This window comes from Hydractinia symbiolongicarpus, chromosome 3 (genome assembly GCF_029227915.1).
Source record: "Hydractinia symbiolongicarpus strain clone_291-10 chromosome 3, HSymV2.1, whole genome shotgun sequence".
NCBI classification, from domain to species: Eukaryota; Metazoa; Cnidaria; class Hydrozoa; order Anthoathecata; family Hydractiniidae; genus Hydractinia; species Hydractinia symbiolongicarpus.
In genome coordinates, this window is record NC_079877.1 from 17,885,615 (window position 1) to 17,912,296 (window position 26,682).

General features: G+C 36.2%; 1 protein-coding gene across 1 annotated transcript; it reads left to right on the forward strand.

The window, feature by feature from the left end:
* The first annotated feature begins 14,174 nt into the window (after positions 1-14,174).
* On the forward strand, positions 14,175-25,770 carry LOC130636061 (disks large 1 tumor suppressor protein-like). The gene is made up of 3 exons (XM_057445649.1): positions 14,175-14,420; positions 24,722-24,850; positions 25,495-25,770. The coding sequence occupies exons 1-3, from the start codon at positions 14,396-14,398 to the stop codon at positions 25,644-25,646; spliced, it is 306 nt and encodes a 101-aa protein (XP_057301632.1). The 5' UTR covers positions 14,175-14,395; the 3' UTR covers positions 25,647-25,770.
* The last annotated feature ends 912 nt before the right edge of the window (positions 25,771-26,682 follow it).

Sequence of the window (26,682 nt, forward strand, 5' to 3'; positions counted from 1 at the left end):
ATTCTGACGGGCATTGACGTGGCCTGGAGATATAAGGTAGCTAGGCCGAAAGACTATTCAAGCCTCAAGATGCGCAAGAGCTAGTCTCTGGGGAGCCTAGTACCATTTGGGTGAAGCACTTATACACCATCGTCAAAAGTCTTAATAATGCCAAGACTGCCATGATTGAGATGAAACCTAACAAGGCCATCAAGCTCGAGGAGGTACCGCTTGCAAAAAGTCAGCAATATCCCAAGGAAAACCCCTTACCTGAGGATGGCCTCTATCTCCATCTGCTACAACCAAGGGAGGAGCACGGTGACTCGAAAAGACGCGCCACTGACGCCTTTTGGAACAAACATACTCATAGCTTGGACCGTATAGTAACAGGTAGCCGTGTTTTATACTACTTAAATGATGGCCCCGATCGGAGGAGGAGGTTTTTGGACAGGGTTTCGATGGCTCCTGTGTTGAACATAACTTGCGACGACATGTTTCTAATAAACCAACGTAAGCTGGAGGATTTCAACGTGCTCATTCGAGAACCTTAAAAGTCCTGGGGTGTTCAAGCCTCACATATAGGCACGCATGTTTGGATTTTTTCAGATCAGCCTTGATATCCGATCGTGTTCGTATCCTCATCAATTAGCCTCATGTCGCTGCGTTTATTAGGGTACCAGAGGAAGAGCTGTTTCTTTTGACGGCGAAGATTCTTGGGCAATGCGGTATAGCTCTGCGTGAGTAGCCACAAGCTGTTTTTGCGATGCCGGCCCGAGATAGCCAATTCAAGCAACGACTGCCTTTTTTATCGAGGTCTTCGTCGGCTATCACGTCGTCAATCACAAACAACGTCTCTTCACCTGCCAGCAATGAGGATAATTTTTGGATCCATTCAAACAGCTCATTCCCAGAGTCGATCAGGAACACGTAAGGGTCCTTTAAAAGCGATGCCCTCTCTAAATAGGTTGTATTCCACCGCAAGGTAGGGCATAATATTACAATATTATGGAAGTGCTTCTTATACTCATTTTCCAGGAGGTTCAGTACGCGTGTCTTGCCGCAGCTTGTAGGCCCTGTGAAGATTGCCGTATGCGCCTCTTTAATAACGTCCATTTACTAATAGTTGCTCCACTTTTGATCATGGATTCTCGGGTACAAAGCTGCACAGCTTGAACATTTTAAGACACCGCCAAAGACATTGTTTACCAAGGACCCTCGACAGGCAGGGCATAGCTTGGTATTTTGGGTCTTATATTCGATGGGTAGAGGAGTATATCTTAATTTTCCTTGTCGGCATCGCAATATTATGCGATATCTCTTGACGAGCAGTGCCTTCTCCGGGCTCTCCCCGATGAGTTCAGCGTACTGGGGTATAATGTTGTATGTGAGCAAGGTATAGAGAAGCAGGTAATTCTCATCCTGCTTAAGCCCTTTAATTTCCCTATCAATATTGACAAGGTCTATTTCATATTCAACGTCCTTGATGTCCTTAGTACGCCGCCGCCTTCGCTTTAGTCAGGCAATCTGTACAGCTCTTTGTCCTACTATTGCCCCTAATTTTAAACTTGTCAAGGGTTAGAACGTGCTTGCATTCCTTACAACATTTGCTCTCCATTTAGTATTGCGGTATACGTCTTGTGCAGTGCCTTAGCAACATCAGCGAGCGTTGGAGACCTGCCAGTCTCCTGGTATCTGAAAGGTGTCTTGTGATGAATATACAGCTCAAACTTCTCCCAATTATAACTCTCATCAAACTGGGCTTGAATATGATCCTGCAACATAATTATGAGCTCATGCAGAGTTTGTATGGATGTACGGCGCTTGCGATCCTTTGACAGTTTCTTTTTATCAAGGCAGGGAATACATGTACTCGTAGTTTCACCATTGCCCTTGATCTTGAAATTGTCTAGGGTTAAAAACCGTTTACATTTTGAACAACTCGTGGTTCCTTCCATAACTCGTTTTTGTCCTTAGGGACACGATTTTTACCGGACACTTATTTTGGTTTCGGCACTATGCTTGCGGGGATCCATCCTTTGGAGACGGCCAATTCACGACTTGCTCTCCCTGCTGCAAAATAGGCCACCATCTTAAGGACATCGTTTGTATCCATATTTGCGGATGGCCTTGTTATGCCCAATAATTTCTTACCTGCCATGGCATAGGCAAAGGTGAAACCAATGTCTACAATTGTCTCGTAAAGCATATCCAAAATCTCCTTCTCTTTTGGGGTAACGTTGCTTCTGGTCATTTACTATTACCGCATTTTGAAAATATCGATCTGAGGCTGAGTTTCGCCCTGTTTTCCCTGCCGAGGCTCTGGCGTGGTGTTTTGAGACTCATTTTTACCCCTACTAAACATATACCAGACGCCTACCCCTATTTCCAATATGGCTAAAGTCCCTACTCCATATATGTATATATCCGTTGACTACGGGACTAGCTCCAGATGAGGTTTTGACTGCAGGCTTTACAGCACCCTTTTGTTGCTTCATTTCTTCCTTCCTCTTCTTCATCAGTGCCGCCAACTTGTGCCCCTGCGCAACCCTTCCCGGATGTTTTGGTGGTTTCGTAATGACTCTCTCTTCTTGTTTTTGTTCTTCTTCACTCATTTTATTATAACATCGTCTCCGCCTCCTCCACCTTCTCCTCCTTCTTCTTGCTCATATGTCTCGCAGTATGGCCCGCTACAAGTAGTGGGGCTAAACACCTCCCAATTGTGCAGTATACGAGTATTCCCAAATCTGTCATAGAGTCTCAGATTATAGGATCTTCTTCGATATCTCGACGTAATTCGTTAACACTGTCAATATCTACAATATTCCCAATCAAATTTGCATACAGGCTAATCACGTGAGTGGTCAACGCTTTTGCCGACTTTTCTCCCTTCTCTTGAAGCTCACGTTGAAGGTACTCGGAATGGACATTGTCGGTGGCCTCTTCCGGGGCCTTGTCAACAAACACTTCTGTGCACTTCTTCGCTAAAAGGTGCCCCTTGCCTTTCCTCAGAGCCTCTTTCAAGGCCTGGCGTTTATCAATTGGTTTCTCTATCTGTTCGTATTCTGCTCACGCTGTGTCGAATACTCGTGCGATATCTGACATTCTTTTTATTATACGTATATATCGAAAAAACCAAAACGCCATCAGGGTATAGGTTAGGATTATAACAACTAGTAGGCATATGTCCATGTTTATTTCCCTGTAGACGCTAGGCGGTAATGGCCACGGGCAAGCGTCGTAATCTGATCAGGTTGCACGATCCTTTTGTCATCCGCCCTGTTGAGTGCTAACTTGTTCACCTCTTGGGTATACCCGATGGTTCAGGTTCTGAATTAGCACTTCTGTAGACGTTAACGCCCTCTTCCAGACATCGCTGATAGTCATCAAAAGTGACAGACTTTTTGGTCACGTACTTCCGCACGCCCTTCGCCTTCCTGCCACCGCCCTCCTTCGTTAGACTTTTATAGGAACAGAGCTTTGCTCTCAGAGTGATAAATTCGGTCATGATTTTCCCACCTAATTCATCCTTGATTAGACCCACGATTTTTTTGTTTTTGCTAAAAAGGAAGAGGCCTGTTATAATCAGGGTTATACGCACTTGTATCAAAACGTGTCTCGACATCGTCAGCGATATCAACATAGAAATCATGTGTCTTTATATGGTACACAAAGGAGTCTGTGTCCATGTAGCACAGCTGCAGCCTGCTACTATATTTGGGCTGCATGTAGTCGTAAGGAAACGCGTACATGACTAGCTTCGACATGTCCAGGATGGCCTGGCCTATATACACCGGCTTATTCATCTTGACCTCTGTTTCACCCATATCTACACCTACTAGGTGCTTGCTAAACCTGCTTCCACCCTTGAAATTTGGTTTCATCGCAAGCTTCATATACTTGTCCTCATTGGTGACCAGTTGGATGTTGCGGTGGTTTCTAATATTCTCCAAGGTCTTGCCAAGTACACTTAAATTCATGAGTTTGTAGAAGTCCTTTTCAAACTCGTTCTTCGCGTTTGTTCTCAAATCGGTGTTGTGATCGATGTACCCCTTCAACCACGCCTTCTGGTTAAACCGGATAACCCTGTGCACTCTGTTCAATTCAAGCCCATGTTTTATAGCCTTATTTAATGCCCTGATATGTACTACATACTTTCGCTTTTTCTCCAAATTTGGTACTAATTTCTCGACCTTGTGGACTATCGTGCGTTCCGGTAAGAACGGCAACTCGTTATGTTTGTCGTGTAGCCTCTCCGGGTAGTCGATATCCACATCCAGGATATACCCATGCTTATTATCTCTAACGAGCTTCTCTATCCGCTTTTCGGTGAATACCTCGACGTTCGATATCCATTTGCAGGTCTTGACGCATCGCCCAGCTGTACAGGTTGTTTGCATCGAGGTACTGCAGGTAGGATGATCCAACCTCCGCATCGTACTGGTCCCCCATGTACTTGCTATTAACCTTGGCATATCGGTGTACATCTTGGGTTATAGCTCCTCTGATATCCTTTTTCGAACATCAGGAATATGTCGGGGTCTGTAAGGAGCTCTAGCTTGATTCCTGTATACTTGAGTGCTGCCTTTCATGCCAAGCCAGGTGCGCTGTAGAAGTGCGCAGGATCAAGCTTGTAGTTTGTCAAGCACATGTCCCGAAACGTCTCGAAGACGTCGGCTAATAGTAATACGTCTGTGCTGAGGTCATCGCCCTCTGGGTGATGCAATTCCATACTTTTTTCGTGTTTTGATAATCTTCATCGCTGATACCCTTCATGTTCAGCTTGCTGTAAAATGCCTCCTTTGAAGGTAGCTCCAACTATTGGAAACGCTGGCATCCATCCTTATACTCAAACACGCCTTTTCGAAGCATCAGCCTGAAGATATCATCCTTGTCGAGGAACTTTGCCATGGATGGTACGTTTGCCTTTACCCGGTCTCGATTAAGCTGCTTCGTGGTATTTGAGTCGCAATTTTTACACCAAAATTTTTGCCATGTATTCAGCGTCTATGCCGTGAAATTCTAGACAGGTATCTGCACACTGCTGACATTTTATACCAGCGGCGTTGGTTCCAATTAGGTTGCTTGCTAGTTTGTCAAGGCTTGATGGCATAAATCGACAGGAATCTATGAACCTTTTTTCGACCCTCTTATATGTTTCACCATTGCCATACCCCATACCTGCAAGCGGTACCTTGATTTTCACGTTGAAACTAATGTACTTTTCGGTGTTCTCCGCTATGCACCCGATGTCCTAGGTGTCGTACTTCTCGCCCAGTTTTAGGATAAACAGGTGCGCATCGTACCCCGAGAGATTGTGGAATATCACAGGTATATGACTTGGTATCTTGTATTGGAGGTTACAGCTCTTATAGGCAGCGCCCCTATATAACCCTATGTATCCCTATGTATCCCTGGCATATTCCACCGGTATCAATAGACTCTCGAAGTCTGCATAGATGGCAAAGGGTACCTTGAATTGCTGCTGTCCATCTCTACAGTATAGCCATTTTTCGGCTTCGCTTGGCATTGTAATTTTAACAGCCGCATGGTCCTTGCAATATCCATAGTGCTTGTCCCTCTATTCAGCCGTGGGATAGCCCTGCAGGCAGTTCAGACAAAAATGAATTGCATTCCTATTCTTCGAGGTCTCCTTGCCCAGGAACCTCGATAGACTTTTGACGGCCGTATAGTGGGTCTTGTTATCATCCTTGATAAGCAATAGGGTCACCACCTTGGTGCGTCCGTGGTGCATCGATCGACGTAGTACGTTGATCTTCTTTCCCGTTATATACAGGACATTCACCGCAATGTCAGGGTTATTCGCCTCAAATTTGTATATGCTCTTGGTACTTGTTGGGAACTCTATACCCTCCCAGTTATAAAGGTCTACGTAAGGTTTCATCTGAGATATTCGATTCGGACTCCTCCCTATCTCCTCATGATATAAAGATGCTATTATACTCCACTTGAAACACTCCTCTTCTTCATTTACTGGGTTAATGACCGCCTTTTTAGAGGCTACCCATTTTATAGCTCTATATATGATGAATCCCTTGTCAGGCGTAGCTTGTGAAAGTCTACGTCAAGGTATAGTATTCGACTAATTGTAAAGCCACTTTGGGGTAATGCTGGATTTTCCACTTGTGTTTTAACCTGAGCAAACATCGTATCTAGCACATCGTCTACGTAGCTACCCTGGAAGACTGACGTCATGTTGCTAGTGAAGACCTTATTCACCTCGATATACTCCTCACCGTTGCCCTCCTCCGGGTTCGTCCTCTTCCTCCACATGATCCATGGGAATAGCCGTACCTTCGCCGAGCCTATATCCACCTGGTCCTCAACCAAGGTTTTCACGTTGGGCCGCACCATCTCTATCCCTCGACGTCTGCTCCTCCTATGCCGAGAATTCAGAAACTTCGATACGTCCTGTTATGGGCATGCTTATGTTCTTGAGATGTAAAATCTTGGCCCGGCTGTTTATATAGATTTTGGATGTCTACCAGATAGTCTTCCTCGGCCTCTTTTTCCACTTCGTCATAAAGTGTAGGTTTTGCGCTGGCTGCCCCGTTATAGAGCACCATAATCGTACGTTTAAAGGCCGTATATGTTCTCTTGTACCCCTCTTTTATAGGTTTGGGGACAGCGTCCACCAGACAATTATACCATCCCCTCATTTTAGTTTTCACTACCGAACGATTTTTCGACATTTCCTGTCTCTCAAAAATGTCCATGGCCTCCGGCGTTGGTACTATAGTCACGGGCTTGACCGGCTTTCGTTGTCCAGCCCTGCGCATGCGTTGATTTTTTGTAATTTACCATTAGGGAATTCCCCCTTTTTGATGTGCGCGTTGACTATTAGGGAATTGTGATAGAAATTTTTTGACTCCTATTCTGTATACTTTGATGACGTCACTGCAATGCATTGAATATTAAAGAATAACCATGGCTAGCACTGATTAATAGGGATAACCCCTTGAATTCTATCGCTATGCACTGCAGGGTACTGGATTGGCGGGGATTTGCTGTGCTTGACTGTGGCTTGCGCGTGCGCGTATGCGCGACTGTGCTAGAAGGAACATTTCTCTATCTCTAAAGCAAAGCGTTGTGCAACTTTCTATGGACAAAACATTTCCAGCAAGAAGAAAAGACATATTGGAGTTAAGAAAATCAGTTACAGAAATTATGGACGAGTATCCGATTTTAGCTGATCCCATACAGGTAATTCAGTCATTCAGTTGTTTTCATTATTTTATGTATATCAACCAAGTTGTCAAAATGTTGTTTTTTATCCATATTCATTAGTGTTGGCAAACACAGCTTGTTTAATTGGGAAGGAGAATATAAGTTCTGCATTGCAAAAGTTATATTTTTCATCTTAAAACAATCAGTAAACTTTATTTTGTGACGATAATCACTTAAAAACACTGTTTATTGTTATTTAGATTGTTGAAGAATTCAAACGTCTCACGGAAATTTGACGTTGTAGTGCTTTTGTCTCATTACTTCAACACTTCAACGACTAAAAAATATTGCAGATGAAACCACCAAAGTCATTTAGGATCGATACCGTGATGGATGAGGTTGAATCTATAAGCGTGAAAGCTGAGTCTGGTATGTATTTTGAAACTATTGGATGTACCTTAAGATCCTAAATTATTGTGGGCAAAAAACGATTGAAACATTGAGGTTTATGCCTAAGACCGGTAATTTTTCGTTTTTAGGTTACGCTGAACGTTTGGCCTGTATAATGCTGACGTCATTGTTGCGCGAAGATGGTACTTTGCTTTTTAGTGTATTTGGAGGAAGAAAATTTCCCCAAATTGAATGTGATTCAAAAGTAAAAACATTGGTTGGAGCAGTTTCATGTGAAAACTACAAGATCTTAGTAGATGGACAAGTAGTTGTTCAAACGCAAGAATTTATATCTGCTTTTCAAGTATATCTTGCGTCTTTTTACCTTTTAACCTCTGCTATCCAAAAAAAATATCTTCAACTTTGTTATTTTACTAGCGAAAGATTCTTGGTTTGGATGATAACACTTCCGACACCAAAGTTTCTCACCTGGAGAAAAATTGGATTAGTTGCAATTTTTCATTTTGAGGATACTGATTCATTGTTTTGTTTGACAAATCCAAAAAGTTGTAACTAACTTTTAAAATTTTAAATTGAAAAATTGAATTAAAGAAGTTAAAACAAAAAAGGGTAAACACACAATTGCAGATTGACAGAGGTCCTTAGTGCAACATTTTCCTAAAATAATACATCTCATTTATGAACATGTCCATATCAGGAACTCGGGATCTATAATAACAGTGGGATTTTTTTCTGTTCAATTTCCTCAAACCGGTCTAAAAAACATGTCTTACCAGCTGGTCTATGTTGTGATGCATACCATAAATAAATCCAGCAAAATCCTGAAAATGTACTACTAAATGTACTTTCGCGTGCAGAAACTTTTGCGTATCCAAAAAAAACGCGAGATATATGAAATAAACGCTTTTTCCTGTTTTTTGAACAAATTTCGAGGAAAAAACTTTCGCGAATCGAAGAAAAAGGCTATTTTCGCGTGAAATAACTTAACTCTCAATTTTTATTATGTTTCTCGCTTTGTTTAAGGTAAAAAAAAAATTCTTCAACTTTCCACTTAGAATCAGTTCCGTCAATAGTTCCTCCATCTTCACCAATGTACCGCTGAGTTTTGCCACCACATAACAATTCAAATTCTTTTTCCGTGTTATATTGAGCCTGTAAAAGACAGAGTCGTGGAAAACCTTTCCAATTTTGTAATGACTTCACCCATAGTCGTGAACACTCCACCTGTTTTAGCGCAAAATAGAAAAAAGGAGTAAGCTGCGACAAATACCGGAGAAAATAAATATATTAGAGAAAAGTTTAGCATGGCAAAGAGAAAGAAAGAGACAAAATTTGTAATAGAATGATAGACTAGAAAATGAAAAAATTGTATACGTATTAATAATATGCATCCATTTGTCATTATTTTTGTTGAAAACCTTTCGCGGAAAAGGTCCAAAAACGCGAAAAACGCTCGTTTCTGCCTTTAAAGTAACAAAGAAATCCACTATTGAACAGTTGAACATCCAGCGGGATGGATGGGTGGGTAGAAAATATGAATGTCCATTGGAGGTTTTCGTGGCAAGTCGACTTTAAACTGCCATAAAATATACTGACTAAAGCTCTATCCAGCCAGCAAAACCTTTTTCAAGTCTTGTTGCCCATTCATTTTGACTTTGTTGTTTAGCTACCATTTTTATTAGCTGCTAGCCACGCTAAGTCAGAGTCAAAAAACCAACAGAGAGCTAGCCAGCTGTAAATTTAGTAAAACAATATAAAAATAGATATTTATCAATAATCTTACCACAAACAGAGACAACAACACAACTTGTGTTATTAGCTAACTATCGTATCGTGTGCCAAACCAAAGCCGGTTCTTGGGAAGCCGATCCCTTAACTTCGGCTCCAGTGGCTGACCTGATTGTTTGTACGTTTTATGTCATACTCACTAAATGCCTTATAAAAAGAAATTCTGAGACTTTTTCAACACTACAACACTTGCACATGGCGGAGTAAAATATAAAAACCACCATCAAAAATGTATAATAAAAAGAGACAAAGCATAAAAAAGAGAAGAACGAAAGATATTATAAGACATAAAATTTCTTCTATGGTACTTATTTCCCTATTAGCGGTTTTAGAAACCATTTTCACCTTTATATTCAATCACCTTCGTTTTCTCTTTTTTCTTTCAATTTTTTCTGTATGCTGGATTTGCAATTTCCATATGATATCAACATTCATTTTGTTGTATACGACATAATGATACAGCATGTTTGTGTAAGATTTAGAATGTCTTTACACGGCACAATAAGTCGTATGCAGCAATAATTGTATCGTGTAATTTGGCCTTCAGCACTCCCCTAATCTTAGGCTAAGCAAAGAAACCTTAATGCTACGGTTGTTCCCAGAACTATCCTTGCTTTGTGTCCTCTGATGGACCACTGAAACTTAAAAAGTCCTCAAATAATCCAATAATCCATTATTCCAAAAAAAAATAAAAATTCTATTAAACATGCTTCATTTCTTAATAAAATATTGCTACCATCTTTAAAATTGCTAAATAATCACACCGCAAGCCTGCTTTTAATCATATGTGCTTAGACCAAAACCCGATCCTAACCCTTGTTACCATTTACAGGTGCAGTTCTGGCTAATTTGTGCTTGAGACGCAAAGCTGTTTTCTCCATATGTGATAGCTGTTAAAATAAAAATATCCAGTTTTTTCAAGGCCGGCTGATTGGCTGAATTATTTTAAGACTAAGTAAGAGGATGTGAACCAAATTAATAATGTGAGATATATATAAAAAGTGCCACGCTATTCTGTGTTTATTGGGTAAAGAAAAGCACCCCTGAACATGTTTTGCCGAAAGGTGTTTAGTAAAACTCAAAAAAGTCGGATAAAAAGAAGAAGAGTAATTTATCAGGACAATGTTTTATTGTGTTAATAATTTAAATTGACGTCCTGTGCTATACCTTTTTGTACAGCCAGGTTTGTGTCTGCAAAAAATGAGTTTATAGTTTGTAGCTTCAGAAATTTATAATAATTATTTTGTGGTAGGAAAAAAAGAATGATACAACATAAATTTGTACCTGGGTTTTTTATCTTCCATATTTTCATACAAATCGTCTATTAATATGGAAAAGACCAGTAGCCGTCATGCGTAACCATCGAGTTCAATATTACATATTGAACTCGACCCCAACCGTAATATTGGTAGCTGTAAAGGATTTAATAATCAAACTTTTATTCCAAACAGGCTATTTCAGAGGTGGAAGAGGAAATAGTCAATAAAAACTACCTTGTCCGTCTGAAATAATTGAAGAAAAACAATTTACTCGCACAGTGGGAATCAAATGGAAACGGTCAATAAATCTAGTGTAGCTACTTTTTATGGTGAATTAACAGTGGTTATGTTATTCTTTCCTCATTTAAGCATTCAAAAAGACATGTCGATTGTGCTCCTATGTTTTCCTCTAAATGTTCGAACTCCTTAAATGCTTCGCCGTCTGCGAACGATATTGAAAAAAGCTGCGCCAGAGGTTTGTTTGCTTTTATTGTTTTTAAATGTTCTTTAGAGATATAGTGTATTAACTCTAGTATGGTTAAGATTCTGAATTTGATTACGATCCGAACTCATCAGTGGAACACATCGAGTAAGTTAAAAGAGAATCGAACTGCTCTGCGGCGTGGTTGATGAATAAAAGTTTATCATGAGCGTTGATTTTAAAGACCAGTCCGACTGGCTTGGTCGTCTGCTTCATAAAATCCCCACTATAAATCAATTCTGTTTACATCTTTGTGAGTTCTGAAGTATTTATAAATGAGTATTTTTTACACATTTGCCAAACGGGTGGCTAAATTAAAAAACAAGGGAATATTTTTCTCTTTATTGATGATGGTCACGGGGAAATATACACAAAATAATTTAAAAAAAAAGTTGAAGATTAAAATAGCAAAAGTGTTGAACAACATGTGACAAACATATTTATATGATTTTATACTGCTGGACTTACTTAACAAATTTGCGAGTAAAGATAAAGAAAGTAAAGAACCGTGAATAAAGATGAATTCACCTTTTATTGGACGTTCGATTTGTTGATGAATGTTTCCCGGTCTGTATATTTATACAAATTTGGCGCCATCTCATCATAACAAACTTTCGTTCGAAGCTGACAGTATGTTGTGGAAAAGGGGCTCAAAACAGGAAAGAATATTGTTGATGGTCATCACAGATATTTCTTAAATTCAAATTAGTTTGAACGAAGGCTATAAATTGCTGTTAATACTAAAATACGTAAAATATTCTTGGTTTTCTCGAGTCAAAGATCTTATTTTTGACCTTAACTGGTAAGTATATCCAAAACCTATACTTATACAGCCATACAGCCAAAAAATGTTGGCTGTATGGCTGTATAATCTGTAGAAAAGTTGTTAAAAAGACATATAGATACTTAGTTGTGAAATACAGTTATTTATTTGTTAATATAGTAGGTATCTTAGTAGATTTTAGGATTTAGAAATCTATAAAAAAAATTTTATTTTGTAAAAAAAAATATATTTTGTGGCTGCCACAAAATAATTTTTTGTTCGTGTCCCCTTTAAGTACTTCCATTTAACTTTAGTGGTATTCCTGAAATAAAAATTTTTGTACACACCCTGCAAAGAAGTCGCCGCCAACGTAAGTATACAATTTCTTGTTTTGAGATTTTTATATTTTACTTTTTTTCTCATATTAAATTTTACTTTTCAAAAAATCCTTAGATAGAACTTGCAACTTCAGCTACAACGACGAATGGTTGTCGAAGCGTGTCGAACAATCAGATCCTGATTTTGTCCCAAATACCGACAGAACAGTTAAAATTGATTTTCGCAAATATAACATGTACTACCGATGAAAACGTGTACGTCGTGTTTGAAGAGAATTACGACAAACTTTTAAAATACTGTATGGCATGTTGAAAACCAGTTTCACAGATAAAAAAACCTTTTTAAGGAATTTATTTTCGTATATTCCATGACCTGCTTGTCCGGTTGTGAGACGAGATTGAAATCGCAACCTAAAACCAGTGGGGCTAGAGGTCTTAGAATTTAGCTCCATATTTTTTTTTAAATTTGTACATATTTTTACAAAACACATTTTTATCACAGGTGTTGGTTATTTGATGGTTGGACAGATGGCTGGTATCCCCTTTCCTAAGTCAAAATGATTCGCGTATATTCCGTTTATTGAAAAGTCTACCTATTATAGATTAGGAGGTACATCTTTTTGTGAATAAGCATTACTAACTTCCTACGTAAAACGAATACTTAATGTCAATTTTTTTTAGGAAATTACAGTTTTCCAAAAATTCAAAACGCTTTTTCTTCACATCAATTACGATTCATTTAAGAAATACGTCAAACTAACAAGCTCCAGCTATTGATAGATGGTCAATGTGATAATCCGGGGCATAATGCCACTTATTGTAACTATACCATAAATTAAAATTTTATACGTTTTTTTTACGTAATGTTCGTAATTTTTTTAGACGTGTCAATGTCCCCGTGACGTCGCTTATTTCGATTTTAGTTGATGACAACGATCTAGAACTTCGTATGCACATTATAATGCATTTACACAGACCAAAGAATATTTTTCGATTTATCCAGTTGCTTGCTGTTGACATTCGAACTTTTCTTTTCTGTGAAATCATTTCACCAAGTCATCGATAAAACGACTGACGAGGGTTGAAAACCCTAATATCAAAAAATGCCTTCTGAGCTGGTATCCAGAAGCCTTGTGCACTGATGTCGAGTCTGGCTTCATCCGAGTCATTCGAACTTTCAATCAATTCTCCTGTTATTTTTTGTAACGTTGGCTCTTTGCGTACATCTTTGCATACTTCCGATAGGAGCTCTGCTATAATATCCCTGGCTATGTTGTGTCGAAGGGTCACAAATCCCCCTTTTTTGCATGAAAGTGCATGCTGGATATTAAATTTCGCACCGGAAGCACACTTGTCTAGAAGTCTATTGAGTTGCTTTCTGTATCGTATCTTTATAAGATCCCAAAGCCTTTTCTTGTCAAGACTGTAACCCTCTTCATGAATGGGTAATGATATGAGCCACGACGAAGTACCTTTCTCTGAGATTATTTCGTTTAATCGTCTGTCTTCATCAGACATTTAACTCGTTAACTCTGCCTTTTTCGTGTTGTTTCGTTCGCTTTTTAAACTTTTGATTCCGCTTTGATCGTTGATTGACCTTATGCGTCGATGATTGATCTACTTTCCTGGTTTACAATTAAACCAGTGAGTTGTTCAGTAACTTTAATGGAGTTGAAGAATTCGATGCTTGACTGTTGCTCAAAAAAAAAAGATCAGTATACCCATACCGCCTATACTTGGCGGTAATCAGAGAAGGCTCCTCATGTCTTCAGTCAGTATCATACCACCAGTGATAGCAGGGATCAGTTTAAATTTGATGACATCATCCACTGGCTTGAGATAGTGACTAAAATCTTCTTCCGCCTTCGCTGGCGGAAATCAACCTCGACCCCAGGGCTTTTTTCTCTTTTTGTCACCCCGTTATCAAAGAGACAAAGAGCCCGGGGTCAAGGTTGAAATGTGAGTTTTGAAAATTTAAATTACTGTGTTTTATGTTTTTGTTTGGTATCCCTTACATCGTTTTAATGAAAGATTTAGTGGATTCTTCCACGAGAATTCAGCTATATAGTTTTCCTATAATTTCCTATAGCGCCCAGCTAAACGGTTAGCAGCGTACCAGAAGGTAGATTGTATTTTGTCCGATTTTGGGTCCGATTTTATATGCACTGGATAACTCTCACATTCGCCCAGAATGACAACCCGCGTCAAAAAAGAAGGTAGCTAAACCTATTACATATTATGTTCTCAAAATTATATGCTTCCTTTGCTCTTCATATGTAAATAATAGATAAGCTTTCTGGATGCAAAGTTTTAAAGAACTCTTTATTAATGAAGCTAGCTAAATACAGTAGTATAGAAAATTCTTGATTAGGTAAGTATGATGATATGCATAGCTAGTAAGTAAGTAATATATTTTTTCGTATAAAACGACCAAAGAATTTACAAGGTTAAGAATGTCGTCTATCTATACCTAAATCAGGTGTACGATACCTTCATGGGAATTGAACAAGGATGTATTACATACAAGGAGATACATCTTTAGAGCTGTTGAAATCATGCCCAATGCCGCATTCAAAGAAAACGAACCCAGCTTGTGAATTGTGATTGGCCAATTTGGATCTTCTGTCGATTAATTTGATTTATGCCAGGAGTTGCCAAGTGTTGCGCAGATATTCCTTTTTGAAACAAAGGAAGTTTATATTGCTAAATATAAAAGTTTTAATTTATAAACTTAAAAGCTTGACTTTACAGACAGCATATTTTTCATATAAGATAAAAAGGATTGTAAATGCGACTCAAAATTTAGGTGCAGTAGCAAGGCCGAGAGAAATTACTTAGCAGATTCTGGTCCACCTCCCACATCTGTTTGAGCACTCCCGTAAAAAAAATCATTATTTCTAAAATTTTCATTTATTTGCATAAAAAAACCAATTTTATTACAATAAATCATTCAGCAGTAATTTTCATTATCTTTACCCAACAGAACGCTTTCCCTGAATGCAAAGTGTTGTAGCTTGGCAACCTAAGTGTAGCGCATTCAATTGAATGAAGGAGGATTTCACATAATTTGTAAAATGCGCATAACCTATAGTTTTCATCACCATTGTTATTCGTTACATGCTTTTGGTTATGTTACCTGCCTATTTTTCTCTTTCTTGATTGTCGCATTTAAAAGGAAAACACCTTGGGGTGAGGTTAATGACTCATTTTATTTGTATATTCATGTACTTCGTCACTTAGAGCATCTGAAAAATTTATTTATATGCATAAAATTACACTCATAACTCTGCTTCATTTGATTTGTCTTTCTTCTATCCTATTTACACCCTACTCTTCGGCAGCTAATTGTAGGGGGGGGGGGGGGGGGTTTGCAATTTTTGAAAAAAATCACCACCCATTTTCATTTATTAACACCCCTCCCATTTAGCAGTTTTTGTCAAAATACCACCCCCTCTGTTTATTAGCAACCCCTCCCGTTTAAGGATTTTAAAAGAAAATATCACTTTCTGCAGGTAAAATAAAATGGAACAACGTCTTTTAATAAAACTTATGTCTATACAACAGTGTATGTTTGTTAAAAACTGTTATGTTCTTTTGATTATTATTGCAATACAAGGGTATCGTACTCAAACCATTTCGAATACATTTGCCACTTGAGATAATTGTTCGAAATTAGCGCAAAAAAATCTAACCACCTAAATCTAAAAAAATCTAACCACCCCCCCCCCCCCCACCCCTGGTAATGACACCCCCCCATTTTATGGATTTCTACAAAAATCCACCTCGTCCCATTTGTTAACACCCCCTGTTTTTAATCTTTTCCAAAAATATCGACCCCCCTTGCTATTACACCCCCTACAATTACCTGCCGAAGAGTAAATCTGTTTAAATCTAAGTGATCTTTAAGATTCTTAAATAGGTTATAATTTTACCTATTGATGTTCCCCAGCTCTGATATTTTAGTTATGGCAAGTTATGTACTGTTTTCTTGTTCAAGTGACATCTGCTGATCTTATTGAACATTTCAACAAATCAGCAGAAACACTTGACCCATCTAAAATGATTAAGTGTCAATGGATGGTCTGAATGTTAATCTAAAATTTCTGAAGGAGTTGTCTGACACATGTTCTGAAATTCAGATCCCATCATTAATAAACATTGGTACTTGTAACTCTCCGTGCATTCAACAACACTCTACAAACTGGTGCTAAAACTTCAGGCTGGAACACTTCAACAGGTACATGACAACTATTCCATGACTCTTCCGCTTAGTGAGAGGACTACGAGACAATAACTGGAAGCACTATCTTCCCCATGGGCCTTTGTCCCACAAGGTGGACAGAAAGTAAGCCTATAGCAATAACAATATGGTCCGACAGTTGGACGAACAGTTGAAAGTTTTCGAGGAAAAAAGAAAGAAAATTTAATTTTGGTAAATGAGCTTTTAAAATGAGTCTTATACACCATCCATTAACCCGCATATTCTATTAAACTCTTAAATGTTGTATGATATTTCTTTTTATTAACTATCCCTGTCCCTGCGGAAGACATTTTTAAGATACTGTAATTTTTACTGCACTCATTCATATTTTGTTTTAGTTTTCTAATTCTCATTGTTGGCAACTGACTGATGTTTTCTTCCCATAATTGAGAAGTTTTTACAAACCATATTTTGTTTATTACACTTACAGCTCATGTTTATATTGTTTGATTTTGTTTATTACAATTTGTTAGAGTAACAATATTTATATTTGACATCTAACGTTTTTTACTTATATTTGCTCAGGGAAAAAAGGTACCAAACCAGGTCAGTTTCAGAGAAAAATGCCTTAAAACGACCAAAAACTCAGGGAAACTCAGAATTTATTTTGTCAGCCTTTGTCTGAACCCTGATTTAATTTATATACTTTTTTTTAATATTTGTGACGATTCCAGGGAATTTGATAACGAGCTATAATTAACAACAATACATTTCTATTTAGCGATAATAAAATGTTGCTAATTAAAAATTGGTTAGCGATAAAGTTATAGCGATAAACAATGCTAACCTAAATTTATCACTAACTTGATTTGTTTTATTTGCTGATTTCGACAATGGAACACTATGGCTGACGCATACATTTAATCAACAAACAGTAAAATAATGGTAAGGTTAAATAACTTGCAAAACAGCAAAAATGGTTGGATTTATGTTTTCAAAAAGGGTATTAATAGTCCTTTTAGAATTGTGAATATAATTTGTTTGATCGCTGTAAAAAATAAAACATTTGGGTGGTTACGCAGTGCTCGATGCGCTCACACATTTGGAGGTAGAAATGTACACAAGCTAAGCTGACACTGAGGAAAATGTTCAAAACAAACAAAATCCGCAATAAAAACGTGAAGGAGATTTAGGTTTCAACATTTATTCACAATAAGTTTTATGTTTATCTACGCACAAAATTTTATGATAACATTCACATAAATGAAACATGCATTCAAAACTTGACTTCTTTCTTGGCTTTTTGCACAATGTGCAATCTTTGTTTTCACTTTTATGCTTGTTAAGCAAAGTAATTTGCAGAAACGAATTACGCAAAGTAGAGAGAGAAATGACCAGAAATAAAGTAGCTACAGTACAGTCCGAATGTAACCTTCCGCATACGCGCTATACAACACCTTTCCTGCAAGTCAGAAGTCTTTTAATCTTTTGTTTATCGTCATTACTTTAAGATCTTTGCGAGAGCTATGTTGCGAGTGATTTTACAAAAGCTTCGCAATAAAACAATACTGTAATTATTTTCTCATAGCAAGTTTCATTGTTAAAACTTCTTAAAAATAAAATCCCCTTAGGTATTAGCGCAAATAGTGAAATTTAATGATATGTTATCTACGTAAAAGATTAAAATAAATTGCGCAAAAACTATATTATTTTAAGAAATGTTTTTTGGCGTGTTTTTTTATATCTTTCAAACTTGGTTCGTTTTAAAAATATATTTCTTAACATTTTCTTTACGCTATTCTTTTTCAACAAAACATGCGAAAGAAATCGCGCATGAAACTGTTGTTTTGATTGCTGGTTTTTTGTTTAAAAGACTTTTCAAAAAAAAATATATTATCCTTTTGAACCTTTTATTGCGATTTTTTTTTCATAACTTAACAAAACTTTAGAAAAAACTTTTGCAGCATAACTTTAAAATGCAAGTCTTTTTGCATGAAAGTAATTTTCTATTACTCCGTCGCTCTTCCACCTCGTTCTACCACAATTTAGTCAATGAAAAGGCTAGGTGCGCAACACTTTGCATGCTGAAAAGTGTTCAATAACCGTCTCTACAACGGAGAGAGTGTTACGACAAGCATGTTTTCTGTGTATTTTCACATCACGCATGCAGATAATTACTAATTTTTTGTTGCGAAAAAAAAATTAATAATTTTTCTCATTTTATAAAAAATGAATAAATTTGTTCTCTTGTTTAGCAAAATAAGTAGTTTATGCAGCAAGAAGTTTTCTTGTGCTGTTTTGAAAATTATGCAGCAAGAATTATTCTTTGCTGTTTCAAAAGTTGTACAGAATATGGTGTTGTTTCAAAGGTTATTCAGCAGCTTAAGAAGCAAGTTATTCTCCTTTCACTTATAAAAAAACTAAAATATTATTTTCATAAAAAATGTTGTGTTGTTTTAATGTTTTCTGTGCAGTCTATGTCCCACATGTGCAAATATCTTTAAGGAATATATATATAGTATACGCAAAAAATATGATATATCATAAGGACATGTACAAAAATGTCGTACATCGTGCTGACATTTCGCATACCTGTTAAACAATGTTCTGTAACGTCCATTTATTTATCTTAAATGGTTTACAAACTCATAAGTAGAAAGGTTTGGGTCAAGGTTTATGTTGGTCCCGTTCATCATCATCATCATCATCATTCTCGGCTTAACGTCCGTTTTCCATGCTAGCATGGTTTGTACGGGGTATATTATTGACCCTCTTCCAATCTGATCTAGACTGTGTTAGATCTAAACTCAACTTCCTCTGTATCAAGTCTGTCCTTACAACCTTTGCCCCAGGAACTATCAAGTCACTACACTTTCTTACCCAATTATCCCCTCTATTTTTTCCAAGCCAATTCAATCTTCTTATCTGGATAGCATCTTTAATTCTACGGATACTTAACCTGCTTCTTAGCTCATCTGAACTCTTTCTGTCTCTCAGACTGGCGTTACACATCCACCTAACCATTCTCATATTATTCCTTTCTAAACAGTCAAGATCTTCCTGCTTCATTGCCCATGTCTCACTACCTTACAACATAACACTTCTTACACAGGCCTCATACAACCTACCTTTTAACTCAATTGACAAGACTCTGCTAGTCAACAAAGGAAGTAACTCTCTGAACTTTTTCCAAGCAGAACCTATCCTGCAAGTAAACTTCTTCCAACACCCCCTTCACTGCCCAACATATCACCTAAGTAACAGAAGTTCGGAACTATCTCTAACGAGCCACTGTTGTACATCATTGAAGCTGGAAACACTTCATTCTCTGTAATCTCACCTTTGCAACGCTTGCACACAAACTGAATGTCAGCTCTCAACCTTCCACCAATACTACTGCACTTCTTATGTACCCAATGCTTGCTAACTAAAAATTGAGTTACTACTAATCCCTTTCCTGCAAACTCCACAATGCCACTTTCCAACTACAAGGTCACACTTGGCTGCAATGCTACTAATCATGACTTTAGACTTTGCTGTGTTTACCATTAGCCCTTTCTCTTCTAGTCCTTTCTTCCACTTCTCAAACTTTTCAACTAATTCTTCCATCGACTCTACTATGAGAACCAAATCATCTGCATACAATAACTCCCATGGACAACCTGTTCTGAACTCCATCGACAGCGCTTCTAAGACTAGAACAAACAACAAAGGACTAAGTACAGAACCCTGATGTACACCAACATTTACACTAAATTCATCACTAAGTGAATCGTTAATCCTGACACGACTTCTAGCATTGGTGTACATAGACTGTACTATCGTAACTAGCCACTCATCCACACCTAATTTTCTCATAGCCCACCAAATAACTTTACGTGGCACTCTATCAAAAGCTTTCTCTAAATCTACAAAGGCAAAATAGAGATTCTTTCTCTTTCCTAAATACTTTTCCTGAAGCTGTCTGAGTAAAAATATTGCATCTGTAGTGCCACGCCCTGGAACAAACACCAAATTGCATCTTATCTATATCAGTTCTTTCTCTAAGTAACTTATCAATCACTCTTTCAATAACTTTCATTACTTGATCAACCAACTTCAAACCTCTATAGTTACCTCTTTCTATTGCATCACCCTTGCCCTTGTAACAATTCACTATTACACTCGACTGCCACTCACTCGGAATAGCACCATCCTTTATAATCTGATTAGAAAGACTTGTAATAAGCTCAACTTCAATATATCCAGATGCTTTTACCATCTCTGCAACAATACCTGATACTCCTGCAGCCTTGCCAATCTTCAATTTCCTAATAGCCTCCACTACCCATTCTGTCTTGATCTGCATAGGTTGGCCCTTCTACAACATAATCATCAGACAATTTATCCTCATCCCAATCAAACTCAGTGTTAAGCAACCTCTGATAATAATTCTTCCAAGCTACCCTTTTTTCCTCCTCTGTGCTAACCAAAACACCTTCATCATTACGTATACACTTCTCACCTACAACATCTTGATTAGTCTTCTTCATTTGCTTTGCTATCTGGAAGACTTCATTGCGCTGGTCTTCCCTTCTTAACACATCTGCAAATCTGCTTCTCTCCGTTCCACAGAAGTAAATAGAAACAGAGATACAGCCCTTTGTTTCTGCAGAAATTTTAAGATGAAAGCATAACAAGACCCACATACTTTCGAAAGATGTTTTCCCTTGTAAACAGTAAATGACATTTTTCTGGTTCTTGAGACTCAGTACTTGTTTCTTATATAAACACGGATTACCTCACCGAAAAAGAAGTCCAGAAATTGAAAGATGATACCATAACAAGGAAAATAAAATTGAAACTTAGATGAATAACATCTTCTTAACACTGATAAGAGTTACAATAATAATAAGCCAATAAGTGGAACAATAAGCCTTTCATTTATCAAATATATAATGCTCTAGAATCTATTCCTCAAGATGATGTTGTAACACTTTCAGACTATATATTCAGAATTGAAGATTTTCTTTCTTGTGACAGCTCCTGAACTAAAGTCTGTAATAGCTATCTTTTTTTCACTTTGCTTTTTAACACAGAAAAAATGAGATGAAATGTCACATATTCGGGAAATTTTTAGCAGAAAGTTACCATTTCATTTCATTTCTTCCATGAATGCACCAAAATGATTGAAAACAACATCTATCAATGAGTAGCTTAATAGTATGTAACACAATATTTCTAATTAGAATATAAAAGGAACAAAGCTAAAAATAGTTATCCAAGAAAAACTAAGATACTTTGTCACAAGCCTTACCACAGAAAACTGGAAGCAGGTTTAACTAGATTTATAAATTTGTTTATCCCAAACTTTCTGCAGTGACTTTAAACTGCTGTTACAGAATTGCTTACAGACTGCTATTACTCATAGCTTATTACTCCAATTTTAAATAAATTAACTTTATTAAATCCTGAAGCATAATAAAACAAAAAATGGGATGAAATGTCATATTTTCTTGAAAAATAACATTTTTTGTTACGAATTCATCCCAGTAGTTCTGTGCAAGAGAGAAATAGCTTGGAACAAAGTACTGAATAGGCTAGATTCATAATATCTAACAAAATACTTGTCAATAGATTATAAAAGAAACAAAGCTAATAATAGTCAAGAAAAACTGAGATTGTTACAGGTTTTATGACAGAATATTTGAAAGCAGCTTTAACTAGGTTCTTGGTCTCGTATTATCAAAAACTTTTTGCAGTTACTTTAAATAACTTCAAGTTAACTGCATAACTAATCTTACTGTTCATGGCTCGCAAATTAAAAAAATATTTAAAAAATTCAATTCAAAACAAGATAGAATAAAACAGATCACATTTTCAAAGTTATGCTAATGTTGCGCTTAGAAATACTGTGTAAGCTCAAATGAAGCTCTTTTAATCAGAATGAAAATGACTTCTACCTGTGTAATATCTCCAAATGCACATTAAAAACATAGTAATCCTATAAAGCATCTGTTAAAATGGATTGAAACTCATCAATAGTCTTTGTTAAGTTTTACTTTTGAATGGAACGGCATTCAAATAGAATGTTCCCTTGGCGTAAAAACAAACAAACTAAAGAGGCGGATAAAAAATGTCTCATTTTTGACGATCCCTTAGTCATAAAAAGTGCAGATATTAAAAGCAAGAAAAGTCAAAGTGGAGAAGTAGAGTGGATTAAAAAAACATATATATAATTTGGAACAGGGTTACTATCGATAAACAAAACAACAACAAAAGAACGGTCCCTTCGTGTTGAAGAAAGTGCAAAAAGTAAAGTGTTTCAAAAACGAATATATGGAGAAGTAAAAGTAGAAGTAGAAGTAGAAAAGTGAAATTTACTTTTTTTGCATAATTAATGTGTCCCCTGGTACGTAACTAATGTATTTGTCCTAAAATTCAAAATGCTGCATAAAGCTGTTAGCTGGCTACCAAACAAATGTGCCAGCGAAATAGAAAATTTTGGTTTGTTGAACTAACTGCAAATATCATAATTTTTACATTGCTATTGTTTTCCTTTATATGTGTTTTACTAAGCATAAATGGCTAGCTATAGACGTAGTTAGTGTCCCGAGCTAAGTATATTTAACTGGGTGTCTCAGCTAGCTCTAACCTATGATTTATGTTGTTATTGCTCTTACCTTAGTAGTCAAACTTCTCTTCTTTTTTGAACACGAATTAGGATGTAACAAGCTAGCTAAAAAATCTTTCTTAAACTTTTAGTGCGACTCATTATTATGACCATAGAGTATGATTTTTTTCACATTACCTGTAAACTTTACAAGGGGACCACATGCAATATAACAAGTGGAACAAATTTTGTAGAATTTAAAGTGCGTGGGTTAAGTTATTTTTTATTGTTTTGTTTCTGACATCCTGTTAAACTTTTGTAAGCCTATGTGTAAAATGCCAAGTTATTTTTACAGGGGTTATTGACATTAGATTGGAAATTTACATACATGGGTTTATGACTGGGTTAACAAAATTTATGAGAAGACGGTGGTCCGTTTTTATTGTTTGTTTTGCGAAGCGCTGTTATTTGAAATTTTGTGTAAACATTTATGGAAATAGACCACATGCAATATACTGAAAGAACAATTTTTTGTAGAATTACACTTCATTGTAAGCTGTTGTGTAAGCTGATGGCTTTTTTTATTTCGATTATAAACTTTTGTTGGGAAAAAACTATGTGATGTCATTTTTACTAGAAAAAAATCTCATGGTTTCACGTTTTTGTTTTTGTTGAGAATTTTAAAAAAATTTGTAGGAATAAGTGTTTGGTGATGATAAAAAAATTACTAAATGTTCTCACTGAAACTGTTTTTCTTTTTTATATTTTTAATCTAATGGGCAAGTACTGTATGCACTGAAATGACTGATTTTTCTATAATTTGATGTGTTTCAACCTTTTTGTGGGAAATTTATGGGTAATGGCAATTAAAACATTCTGAATGAACTGATTTTTGTTGATTTTTTTGTTTCTTTAAAAACCGACATATTTTACATTTTGTGTAAACTTTTGTGAGAATGGACCGTGTACAATGTTTTCCAAAATAATGATCTTTGTTTATTCCAAATTTACTCCTTGCTCATTGCTTTTTTGACATTTCAGTTTAAATGTTTAGTAAAGGGCAGGATCATCAGACAAAAGGAATTTTTGCATTTAGTGTATATTTTTGTGGGAGAGGATGATAGGCAACGGAATAAATGATTTTTCGAGATTTAAATTTAATGTTTTCAAAACTATGGCTTTTTGATATTGTTGTATAGACAATTAGGGAAAAAAATGTTTAAAATGCGTAAAGAACTTATTTTCATGGATGTGTGCTTACTCTTGCAAGCCTTTCTTTTCAACACTTTAGATTAAAATAAGGTTTTCAACATAATCACATAAGATGTTGTGACTGTCGGTATTGTGAGTGTCGTAAATTCTTATCAACTAGATTTTACACCTTGCAAGCTGTTTTATTTACGTTTTGTGTAAGATATTAAAAACATTTTTGCTAAATTAGGAATTTATTTTTTTGGTAAAGGACAGTGTGCAATAAAATATTTGCTGACGTCAATAAAATTTATATGACAGAGCTTTCTCATTGTCCTTCCTTCAGCCGCCTTAATGGGCCTTACCAGCAATACTATTATAATAAGACACTTTACCTATAAGGGGCCAGTGTTGACTTATTTTCAGTATTTATATATTAGTCTATAAAATAAGTAGACTAACAAAAATTGGAACAGTTAAACTAATTTGAAATCATTCTACAGTATCAACTTAACATCTGGGCTTTTTTTCAGATTGTGTTGAAGCATTAGCTTTATTGAGAGAATACCATGGCAAGCTTACAGATGATCAGCCAGATTTAAAAAGAGCCTTGGATAAAGTTATAAATGTCTTTAATAGCAACTTGTTTTCTGCACTGGTTGGTATGTTATATTTTCAGTGTTTTTTATGTAATTATCTGTCAATAAGAATCCAGTTCAGAGAAAAGAATCATTCTTTACTTTAAAATCAAAAACCGTTTTATTGATGGCAAGACCATCTTTAAGAACAACTTTGTTCCGCTGAGTTAGAATATTTTCGAAAATCACCTGATCGCAGTTATACGAGTTTAAGCTATAAAAGTAAGAAGAAGTTCCATATTAATTCGGAATATCGTTCTCAGAAATGTAAACATATTTTGTGTACATATACTATACAACATATAATTTCTGTTTCCAGAATTTTGATTTAATTTAATAAGCAACATTTATTACAAAGCTTTTTAGATAGACATCGTCACATAAAAATAGAACTGTTCTATTTTATTATTAATAATATGGCAAAGATTGATACATCGCTTTCAATAAATGCACACCATTTTTTAGATTCCGCGTTTTTTTTTTCATTTCTTCTTTGTTATTAGACTAGTGGTGACACAGTTTTTGAGACGTCCTTTTTAGTCATGAAAGATTCATTAAGCAGTGAAGTAAGCTCTGTATAAAGAAAAGATTGTTTAAAAGATAACACATGATCCTACAACAAGAAAAACATTATTATTTGCAATAATCAAACTAATTTTTAATTGCAGATATTCAAGACTATTATTCCGAAATATTGCAGGAGGTGCACAAATCACCTGAACAAGTAAGCAAAGAAGCAACGATGTTGGCAAAGAGATGGGAAAGCAGCAAATCTGATGAAATTAAAAGTCAGCCAGATAATACTAGCAGTCATGTCTAACAGAAAAAATACAAAACTGTAAAGACAAATTTATATATGAGCAAATCGTTGTAGAAATATTTAACACCAATTTGCCATTTTTAATTAGATGTTTTTGTTCTTGCTTTATCGTTACGAATTTGAACTGCACCGTCTTCTTTATTCAGAACAACTCTGGTTTTATGACTTATATGACGAATCTGACAAAAACAAAAAACAGTCCCCTAATTTAGTATAAATAAATATTACAAGAAAAATGATCGATGTAACTTTTTGAATTAACTGTTAAATTAAAGTGAACATTTCTGTTGTTTAAAAGTTTGGTAAACACAATTGTTTATTTGCTTTTCTTTGGTTTTTTGTGTTCATGTTGTTTTACTCCAAAAACAGAAGTAATAATAAATTTAAATGTTAAAATAAAAGTTTAATTCTGTTAATCTGTCTGAGATGTTGTTTTTCAGTAAGAAAATAACTGCATATCATACATTTTGATAAACACAAACTAAAAAAGTTAACTTGTAATGCACGATTTTTTTTTTGTTTACGAATACATGAACACTTATTACCCATGTTGAGAATACTCTTTTTATTTCTTAAGGCTGGCTCAAATGCATCTAACATTTCATCCAACATCGCAAATTTTTGATGTTGGATAAATGTTAGATGCATTTAAGTTGAACCAAAATTTCTCAAAAATTAAAAAAATAAAAAAAAACATGTTGGATGAAGTTTGATCTCGATCAAACTTTTCATCCAACATTTTCAGCTTCACCCAACACATTTTTCATGAATTTTCATGTTGGATGCATTTTACGATTTTCTAAGTATATTACGTAATTTTAGAATTTTTGAACATATTTTCGAACGTGTTCGTTACGAGAACTTTGATAAAATCAGCTGTCAGACGTTCAACCACAGGTTTACAGCAACCTTTTACGATGTAAGACACTGCATTCATTGAAATGCAGTACTGGAAGCTTAGTGATTTGAATGACTCGCCAGAGGCCAAGTAGCGGAGGGTTAAGGCCAGTCGTTCGTCTGCTTCAATCGGTCTAGT

Bases quoted from the DNA above. Each gene is read 5' to 3' on its own strand.
- LOC130636061 (XM_057445649.1), top strand. From the start codon at position 14,396: ATGACAACCCGCGTCAAAAAAGAAG. The intron at 14,421-24,721 runs GTAGCTAAACCT...GCTTTTTTTCAG, and splicing joins AACCCGCGTCAAAAAAGAAG to ATTGTGTTGAAGCATTAGCT. The intron at 24,851-25,494 runs GTATGTTATATT...TTTTAATTGCAG, and splicing joins CTTGTTTTCTGCACTGGTTG to ATATTCAAGACTATTATTCC.